The sequence below is a fragment of the Saccopteryx leptura genome, chromosome 1 (genome assembly GCF_036850995.1).
Source record: "Saccopteryx leptura isolate mSacLep1 chromosome 1, mSacLep1_pri_phased_curated, whole genome shotgun sequence".
Lineage (NCBI taxonomy): Eukaryota > Metazoa > Chordata > Mammalia > Chiroptera > Emballonuridae > Saccopteryx > Saccopteryx leptura.
This window is the reverse complement of record NC_089503.1, coordinates 6268402-6278203: the sequence shown is the minus strand read 5'-3', so window position 1 is coordinate 6278203 and position 9802 is coordinate 6268402. Positions and strand designations below refer to the sequence as shown.

General features: G+C 60.1%; 1 protein-coding gene across 2 annotated transcripts; it reads left to right on the top strand.

Annotated features, from left to right (window-relative positions):
• The first annotated feature begins 747 nt into the window (after positions 1-747).
• SSH3 (slingshot protein phosphatase 3) lies at positions 748-9291 on the top strand. Of its 2 annotated transcripts, none has more exons than XM_066344162.1 (14): positions 748-969; positions 1415-1452; positions 2032-2263; positions 4202-4320; positions 4400-4471; positions 4833-4898; positions 5009-5197; positions 5279-5372; positions 5594-5722; positions 5828-5874; positions 6618-6764; positions 6844-7044; positions 7139-7412; positions 8360-9291. In XM_066344162.1, exons 1-14 carry the CDS (start codon positions 904-906, stop codon positions 8654-8656), a joined length of 1971 nt encoding a protein of 656 aa, XP_066200259.1. In that variant the 5' UTR covers positions 748-903; the 3' UTR covers positions 8657-9291. The 2 variants fall into 2 exon arrangements, with proteins under 2 accessions (XP_066200259.1, XP_066200165.1); XM_066344068.1 differs by having other exon boundaries at positions 749-969; positions 1412-1452.
• Positions 9292-9802: the final 511 nt, after the last annotated feature.

The following is a 9802-nucleotide window of genomic DNA, read 5'->3' as shown; positions in this document are numbered from 1 at the left end:
GATGCTGGGAGGGTAACATGAGCCAATATGTGTCAAGTGCCCATACAGAACAGGTGGTTCCTGAGCCCTGTCCTATCTCGTGGTTCCTGCCACCCAGTCTGGCTTTTCCAGAACCCACTCACGCTCCTGTCGGGAGAGGGGAAGGCTGGTCTTCAGACTCTCCTTACAGCCAGAGTGCCCTGCACCCTAGGCCTGGGTTCCTGCTCTGACTCTGCCATGTTCTATGGGGAGCTTTGGGAAGGTCTCCCCTCTGCTCTTGCTCACCTCCAAGGTGGCCCTGAGGCTCCCTGTGAGCCTCAGGTGTTAGTTCTAAATCCCTCCTGATTTCCCCGGACGCTTTGCCTGTCTCCCAGTGATTCATGCAGAGAATGGAAACACGAGGGCCCACCAGTATGAAGAAATACAAACGGGGTGCCCCCCAACTTAAGACCCAATGTATCTGATCCTAAGACCTTTGTCCCAGTCCTGCCTTCCCTAGGACCCACCTTTGCTAGGTAACAACCTTGGAGGCCCAATGCAGAGCCCAGGTGACCTAACTGGGCGGGGCAGGGAGGACTGGGGTGCTTCCTGGGAGGAGGGACCGAACCTCCCGACCCCTTCCCCGCCGGTCTCTGGGCTCCGTACCTGCGCCCCGCCCCCGGCTCCGCCCCCAATGTGTTTTGAGGGCGTGGGCGAGGCGGGCAGAATTCGAGAAGACGCGAAGGGAGGGGCTGCGGCCGCTGAGTGCTGGCTACGCAGGCCGGGCTGGACGAGTATCTGGCCCTTTAAGGGCCGCCCCCAAGGAGGTGCCAGGCTGTGGTGGCTCCAGGCTCTCCTTCCTGGTCCTGCGGGGCAGGGACTGTCCGTGTCTCTGTGGGAGGGCTCTGTGCCCAGTGCCAGGCCAGGTGCCCCCGGCCTGATCCCATGGCTCTGGTCACAGTGAGCCGCTCTCCACCAGCCAGCGGGTACTCCACGCCTGTGGGGCCCACGGTAAGTCTGGCTTTGCTGTGGTCCTACCCACGTAGTTGGCTGCCAGCTGGGCCTGGGGAACACGTCCTGCCTACCGGCAGCCTCCCTGTAAGGAAAGGGGTGTGGGCAGGGGGACCGCAGTCAGCTGGAGTGGAGTGGGTAGGGTCTTGAGGCTCCCAGGAACTTTGACCAAGGCACGACTGGGAGCCCTGGGCACCAAACCAGCCAGTGGAGGCCTTACCCCCTTCCTGGCCCAGATTTGGGCCAAACCCTAGTACCCTACTCACCTACACCCCCTTGCTGCCCTACCTGGACCTGGGCCCCCCAGTGCCTCTGGTGGAGAGTAGACTGGGGTGCGAAGGGTATCTGACACCTTTTCTGGTTCCACTCCCCACAGAGGTTGGGAGGGGTGACCCCCCCAACACAGCATCCCCTAACTCTGCCCTGGGGGCCACTTTCCCAGCAGGACCAGGCCTCCAAGCGTAGAAGCCGGCTCCAGCGAAGGTGAGCACCTCCCCCTAACGCAGACACCATCCAGCCGCCGCCTGGCCTCTGCCATTACGGTGGGCTCGCAGCCAAAGTCAACTACTGGATATGTGGGGCAGTGTTGCCAGTGGGCATGGCTGGCTCGCAGCTCCGGCCTGGCTGCCTTGCTTTTCATCTTTCCTCTGGTCTGTGTGGGTTCCTTCACCCTATCCTAGACCCTGGCTCAGGCCAGTGGTGTCAAGCCAAAGGGCAGGACGGGGCCACAGGGCCTAAGGACTCCTAAGTCCACATGAAGTTTATAGCATCTTTCGATTTAGACAGGTGGGAAGGTAAAGGGAGCAACACACAGTCATTTCAGACAAGGTAGGTGGGCTGGGGGCCCCCAAGAGCCCCCAAGGCAGTGTCTCTCAAAGTATAATCACCACACCCCCTGGGAACTGGTTGAACGTTCACATTCTCAGGTCTCCACACTCCATACCTACTGACTCGATGCAGAAAGGGCCCAACACCCTTTAAAACAGGCCCTCCAGGTGGCTGGTGTACCCCTGTCCCAAGGGAGTATGACAAGCCACAATGGTTTCCCTGCTGCCCTGCTAGGCAGAGCTTTGCAGTGCTCCATGGGGCTGTCCTGGGACTGCAGGATGGAGGGGACAATGGAGACGCAGAGGAGCCCAGCCCGGAACCAGCGGAGGAACCCTCCGGAGAAGAGCAGCTCCTCGGGGACCATACAGACAATGGGCACGGGCCCCCGAGTCCCCAGAAGCAGGAGCAGAGCCAGCACCTCCACCTCATGGTGGAGCTGCTGAGGCCTCAGGACGACATCCGCTTGGTAAGGAGCCCCACAGAGCTTTTGTGGGGAGAGAGAGCCACCCCTGGGACAAGGGGGAGGAGAGGGCAGAACAGAGCCAGTGTGTGTGTCTTTGGGAAGCAGTGGTGTGAGGGCAGGGGTTCCCTGGGTAGTGAAGGGGTTACCCAAACCCTGACAATCCTGCTGGAGTTGTTTTAATGGCTGAGGTCCTGTCTTCAGGTCTCTGAAGGGCTGGGACAGGACCAGGGGTTTGTTCTGCATAAGTCTGTAGGGCCCAACTAGGCCCCAGAGCTGAGGTTACACAGGCGCAGGTGACTGTGTGACCACAGCTGACCTTCCTGACAATGTGAGCTACCCACAAATGGACCGGTGTTCGGGGGCCTGATAAGTGCCTGCGGGAGGCTGGTGCCTTGGAGGGGCCCAAGGGGATGGGACACAGATGTCAGCAGGAGAACTAGTTCCTAAATGCCTGTGGGTCATCTCAGTGCAGCAAAATGAGAAAAAGAAGGTGCGGTCAGTCTTTTGCAAAGCTGAATGTATTCCATGGAAACGCCATCTTTTTCTTTTTTTTTTTTGTATTTTTCTGAAGCTGGAAACGGGGAGAGACTGTCAGACTCCCGCATGCGCCCTACCGGGATCCACCCGGCACGCCCACCAGGGGCGATGCTCTGCCCACCAGGGGGCGACGCTCTGCCCCTCCGGGGCATCGCTCTGTTGCAACCAGAGCCACTCTAGCGCCTGGGGCAGAGGCCAAGGAGCCATCCCCCGCGCCTGGGCCATCTTTGCTCCAATGGAGCCTCGGCTGCGGGAGGGGAAGAGAGAGACAGAAAGGAAGGAGAGGGGGAGGGGTGGAGAAGCAGATGGGCGCTTCTCCTGTGTGCCCTGGCCGGGAATCAAACCCGGGACCTCTGCACGCCAGGCTGACGCTCTACCACTGAGCCAACCGGCCAGGGCCCATCTTCTTCTTTTTTTTTTTTTTTTAATTTTCTAACCACCCACTGGTTCCACAGTAATGGTGATTTATTTATTTTTTTATTTATTCATTTTAGAGAGGAGAGAGAGAGGGGTAAAGAGAGAGAGAGAGAGAGAGAGAAGGGGGGAGAAGCAGAAAGCATCAACTCCCATATGTGCCTTGACCAGGCAGGTCTAGGGTTTCGAACTGGCGACCTCAGTGTTTCCAGGTCGACGCTTTATCCACTGCACCACCACAGGTGAGGCCGAAACATCATCTTTTATTGTGAAATTGTGTCATTAATATTTCTTTGGTGCCTGACCAGGCGGTGGCGCAGTTGATAGAGCATCAGACTGGATGCAGAGGACCCAGGTTCGAGACCCCGAGGTCGCTAGCTTGAGCACGGACTCATCTGGTTTGAGCAAAGCTCACCAGCTTGAGCCCAAGGTTGCTGGCTTGAGCAAGGGGATCACTCGGTCTGTTGTAGCCCCCCTGTCAGGGCACTTATGAGAAATCAATCAATAAACAACTAAGGAGCTGCAAGGAAGAATGGATGCTTCTTATCTCTCTCCCTTCCTGTTTGTCTGTTCCTATCTGTCCCTCTCTGTCAATATATATATATATATATATATATATATATATATATATATATATATCTTTGGTGAGAAAGATTTCTTGAATGAAATGATGGCAATAGCAAGTGAAAGGGTTTATTTTCATCCTCCTTCCTAGGCAGAAATAAAAAATGGGCAATCTTTGTCAGGCCCCTTCTCCCCATTTTCTCACATATACATACCCTTTCAGAAAAGCCTTTTAAAACATTTTTGGACCATGAAAACCAAAAGTCGGGAACCGCTGAAATGCAAGCACTTATCTGTTATCTCTGAAGGGGGTGGACATGGAGGGAGCAGGCACTGTCTGTTCTTGGCCTGGGTTGTGTGCCCAGGTGGGGGTTAGGGGAGCAGGGTCCTACGGACCACTGTGAACCTGGGCTGCTCTCTCCCCAGGCAGCCCAGCTGGAGGCAGCACGGCCTCCCCGGCTCCGCTACCTGCTGGTAGTTTCCACAAGAGAACGTGTGAGCCAGGACGAGACAGTCCTCCTAGGGGTGGACTTCCCTGACAGCAGGTGGGAGCAGGGAGAGGAAGGGTGTGGGGCAGGGAAGTGCAGTGGTGGGGGCCAACGCTGTCCCTCTGTGTCCCGCCAGCTCTCCCAGCTGCACCCTGGGCCTGGTCTTGCCTCTCTGGAGTGACACCCAGGTGTACCTAGATGGAGATGGGTAAGAGGTGGCGACCTGAGGGAGGGGAAAGGGCAGAGGAGGGCAGAGGGTGTGGTGTATATGACAGGGAGTGGGGCACTGGGCAGCTGCTGCAGAACTCCAGGCTGGGGGGCCTGGGGCCTAGGGCCTAGGGCTTAGGCCTACTCTCAGCTCTACCACAGACCCGCTGTGTGGTCCTGGGCAAATCACTCAACGTCTCTGGGCCTTGGCACCCCAATCTGGCAAAGGGGGCTTATTTTGAAGCTCATGTGATGTGTACATATTCTGAGGATCAGCCTCACGGGGTGTCTAATGGGTGGGCCTCTCAGGGACCCTGTTTCAGGGCCTGGAGTGGGGTTCACCCTCACTTGGTCTCCCTCAGGGGCTTCAGTGTGACATCTGGTGGGCAGAGCCGAATCTTCAAGCCAGTCTCCATCCAGACCATGTGGTAGGAGTGGGGGTACTGCAACCTGGGGCTGGCCTGAGAGGTGGCTGTAGGGTCTGGGCCAGCAGGGGCAGCAGGGAGGACAGTGTGACCCAGCCTCTCCTCTGTCCCAGGGCCACGCTCCAGGTGTTGCACCAGGCATGTGAGGCGGCTCTAGGTAGTGGTCTTGTGCCAGGGGGCAGTGCCCTCACCTGGGCCAGCCACTACCAGGACAGACTGAGTTCTGACCAGAGCTGTCTCAACGAGTGGATGGCCATGGCCGACCTGGAGTCTCTGCGGCCTCCCAGTGCGGAGCCTGGCCGGTCAGTGAGGGAGGGGAAGGACAGGGGGGTGCCGTGGCAGAGCAGGGCAGGAGCCCCTGGACTGACAGGCTGCACCCCCAGGCCCTCAGAACAGGAGCAGATGGAGCAGGCCATTCGGGCTGAGCTCTGGAAGGTACTGGACACCAGTGACTTGGAGAGCATCACTTCCAAAGAGGTGGGCAGGGGGCCGGGGCCCGGGCGGAAGCTGGGCCTGGGTAGGTGGGGGGCCTCCGGCTGGTGCCTGAGTTCTCCTCTCGGCAGAGCCTTCCTCCCGGCTGAGCCAGCCCCGGAGGTTCGGCCTCAGCTCCTCTGTGTAGACGGGCTGGGCACCGTCCTCAGAAGCCCTGGAGGGAAGGGTAGGACCCCGGGAACCTCTCCACTCCTTCCTGCCTGCAGATCCGCCAGGCCCTGGAGCTGCGCCTGGGATGCCCTCTCCAGCAGTACCGCGACTTCATCGATAACCAGATGCTGCTGCTCATGGCCCAGCAGGACCGGGCCTCCCGCATCTTCCCACACCTCTACCTGGTGAGCTGCAGGCGGGGCGGGGGGGAGGGGGCCCTGGAGCAGGGTCTGAGAGCGGCTGCAGCCCACCCGGCCCAGGGAGGATGGAGCTTCTCTCTCTGTCCACAGGGCTCCGAATGGAATGCCGCCAACCTGGAAGAGCTGCAGAGAAACAAGTAGGCTTCTGTCCCCCTCAGGACTGCCCACCCTCTGTCATCCCCCTTGCTTGGGGCCTTCACCAGGAGGCCTTCACTCTTATAGTGCAGCCAATCCCTGAGAAGCCAGCGGGAGACCCAGGGAGAAGGGCGGGGCACCCGGACATGGGTTCTCCCTGAGAGACAGCACCTGGTCAGGAGCCCCCAGAACTCCCCCAGCAGGCGCTAGCCCAGTTTCTGACTGCGCCCTGGGCCTTCCCCTCAGCCCGGTCTCAGACCCTGCTGGCCGCCTGGCTGGCCTGCGGCAGCTCCCTGGCCCACTCTGCCCCTGCCCCGTGCTGGGAAGGGAAGATGGAGGCGCCCCTCTCCAGGGGGAGGACCCGCCTGCCTGCTTCTGGAAGCTCCTGTCATTTGTCCACCACGGACTTTTGGGAGGTCTGCTACAGTGTTTGTCACCCAACTGCTGCAGACCCACCCAATTTCAGCTTAACTCAGAAGTTGTTCTCAGACTGACTTCTGAAAGTAACTGAAGGGCCAGGGTTGCACCTGAGCCCAGCGGCTCCCTGGACCAGAGGGCAGACAAGCCCAGCAGGGTGAAACTGTCAGTTCAGAGTCCCAGCCGTCCCTCCTCCCACCATCACCGGGCCTCCCTTACCTGCCTTGGAACCAAAACCAAACAGAAACCCGCAGTGTGGCCGGGTCTCACGGCCACTGGGCCTGGGGCACCTGGCCACATCAGCCTGGCCTCGCACTCCGTGCTGCAGGGTCAGCCACATCTTGAACATGGCCCGGGAGATCGACAACTTCTACCCCGAGCGCTTCACCTACCACAATGTGCGCCTCTGGGACGAGGAGTCCGCCCAGCTGCTGCCTCACTGGAAGGAGACGCACCGCTTCGTGGAGGCCGCAAGGTCAGGCTGTCCCCATCCCCACTGCCCGCGCCCCCAGAGAGGGACAGGGAAGGGGGCTGATCACTTCTCGCCTCCACAGAGCACAGGGCACCCGAGTGCTAGTCCACTGCAAGATGGGTGTCAGCCGCTCGGCAGCCACGGTGGTCGCGTATGCCATGAAGCAGTACGGCTGGAGCCTGGAGCAGGCTCTGCGCCACGTGCAGGAGCTCCGGCCCATCGCCCGCCCCAACCCTGGCTTTCTGCGCCAGCTGCAGACCTACCAGGGCATCCTGACTGCCAGGTACGGAGTGGAGGTCAAGGGGACGGGGCCGTGGGGTGGCCGTGGGGCTGGCTGCTGGGTCACTCCACGCTGACCCAGTGCCACCTCCTCACAGCCGGCAGAGCCATGTCTGGGAGCAGAAAGTGGGTGGGGCCTCCCCGGAGGAGTCCCTGGCCCCCGAAGTCTCTACACCATTCCCACCTCTTCCGCCGGAACCAGGGGGCAGTGGGGACGTGGTGGCTGTGGGGGTGGAGGACAGCCAGGCATCCCCCAAAAAAGAGCCTGTGCCAAGACCCCGCATCAACCTCCGTGGGGTCATGAGGTCCATCAGCCTCCTGGAGTTCCCCTCAGAGCTGGAGAGCCCCTCAGGAGCTGGTGACCTGCCAGAGGTGAGGCTGGGGCTAAGGCAGGAGCCCAGGCCAAGCAGGGTGGGTCCAAAGGAGAGGCAGGTGGCAGGAGGGTGGAGAAAAGACCAGGCCTAGGGCTCGACTTCTGGCCTCGAGCAGGGGGACCATGCCCTGGGCAGCTCCCGCTGGTGCCCTCAGAGCAGCAGCTCAGGAGACCTAGCGGGGGCAGGTGAGCACTGCCCTCCGTGGGAGCTGGGGAGCAGTCATGGCACCACAGGCACCCAGGGGGTTCCTCTGGAGCCAGCCTCAGGCTGGAGGCCACAGGCAGCTCTCTGCCTAACAAAAGCACTTGCTTCCTCAGGGGCAGGGCTGCCTGGCTGTGCAGGGAGCGTCCTCCCCAGGCCAGGAGCTAGAGCACGGACTGCTGGCCTTAGATGGGGGTAGCCAGGATGATCCTGCAGCCCCTCCCAAATCGGAGAGGCAGCACACTGAAAGAGGAGATGCAGAGAGGTGACAGCACTGGTGCACCAGAGTTCTGGCCAACCTGCTGGCAGGAGGATTCGTCTCACAGAGGGAGGGGACGCCTGGGAGAGCCTTCCTAGGCGAGGTGGCACCAGGAGGATGGGGAGGGCTGGATGGTTGATGGATGGACATGGGTGTGCCTAAAGGCCGGGTGTCCTCACTCCACCCCAGCTCAGCACTTGGCGCCTAGAAGGTGTTTCCCAACTGTCTAAAGGCAGAAGGGGCAAGAGGGGGACATGGCAGGTGCAGGGGAACTAAGGAGGGCTTCTGAGGCCAGAAAGAAGCTGTAGACAAGTGAGGGCCAAGGAGCAAGGGCCGGAGGACTGGGATGCTGTCTTCCCTCCTAGGGAAGTTTGACTCATGAGCAGCTCACTTTGTTTTTGTATTCAGTCAACAAACATTCTACACCTGCCCTTTTCCAGGCGTGTGCTCCATGATTCTTCTTCCTTATACTTTCACCCTTCCAGGTTTTCTCCTCAAACAACTCTTCAGATGAAGACCCTCCACACCCCTTCCCTCAGTTCTCAAAGGCCAAGGGCGGCCGGCGGGCCCGCAAGGGGCCCTGGCCTGCCCTGAAGTCTCGCCAGTCTGTGGTTGCCCTCAACAGCGCCGCCCTGGTAGCCAGCCGCGCCCGGGCCTTCCAGGAGCAAGAGCAGGCACCTGAGCAGGAGTCAGGGGATGCCATCTGTGCCTCCACCCCCAGGCTGCGGAAGGTGGTGAGGCAGGTCAGCGTGGATGACAGCGGGGAGGAGGGCGCTGCCTGAACCTTCACACACTCCAGTGCCCCCCAGACACGAACAGAGGTGCCTGCACACAGCTCCTGGGACGAGCACCTCTCATCCCTGCCAGCTTGTCCACACTCCTCCCAGGCACTGCCCAGGAGGCTCCAAACCCCTGTCATTATAGCCTCTGCCCCTACCATCCTCAGTCTCAGACCCATGTCCACCTGTCCAAGGGCTCAAGACTTTCTCTGTAATTGGGGAGAGACGGGGGATGCTTTGGGGGGCATTCTTCACTGCTGCCAGAAACCCTCGCAGCGATGGGATCAAGCACAGTTTCCCAGCACTCCCTCACCCACTCCCATCGGCCTCCCCCCTGCCCCCTTCCTCCCCGGGCGCCTGAGTAACCTCAGTGTCCAGTCCCCAGTCCGGGAGGCTCCGAGGAGCAGAGCTGGGCCCTGTGATGGGGCTGGCGGGTCGGCCCCCCTCTACAGCCGGCTCCAGTATTTTGCCACTGCCACGCCCAAGCACTCCCACCTTCCTCCCGTGGCAAGGCCCTGGGACCCAGAGCACCAGGCCAAAGAGAGTCATTTTTTTGTCCTTCACGGCCTCTGGCCAGTTTTTCGTCGTCTTGATAGTATCTGGCTTTGTACTTAGAAATAAAAAACATTTTCATATTATTTTCAATTTTATGGTAAAGCCATCTACCCGTGAGTCCAGGTCTTCTGTGGTTACATGAGTTTGGCTCTCTTTGCCCCCTCACGGTCCTCACGTTTCCCAGGAGTCTTGGGACAGGCCTGTGTGGGGTGGGTTAGGAGGAAGGACGGGGGAGGAGGAGGCGGGCGTTGTCTCCCTCATCTCCCAGGGCAGGGCCTGGGCAATCCGCTCAGGCAGGTGGGCAGGGGAACAAGCCCACACTGGGCAGCAGGTGCTTGGCTCTGCTGGTTCAGCTGAAGGGAGTTAGCGACCTAGAAGGAAGTGGGGGCTGCCGAGACCTGTCTGGACAGGACCAAGCCTGTTCCAGGAAGTAAGGCTCCTTTTAGACACCTGGTGCTAGTTCTGGAGCACACTTTGGGTCCCCCAAATCCTTTTCCTGTTACAATGCAAGAGATCCTGATTTTCCAAGGCAGCCTACTGCCAGGCAAGAAGGACCCTTGCTGGGCCCTCCCCTTCCTGAGCGGTTCCTTCTGC

Coding starts and splice junctions, on each gene's coding strand:
- SSH3 (XM_066344068.1), top strand. CDS start 904: ATGGCTCTGGTCACAGTGAGCCGCTCTCCACCAGCCAGCGGGTACTCC. Junction 5,723..5,827: donor TCTTCCCACACCTCTACCTG/GTGAGCTGCAGG, acceptor CTCTGTCCACAG/GGCTCCGAATGGAATGCCGC. Junction 6,765..6,843: donor CGCTTCGTGGAGGCCGCAAG/GTCAGGCTGTCC, acceptor TCGCCTCCACAG/AGCACAGGGCACCCGAGTGC.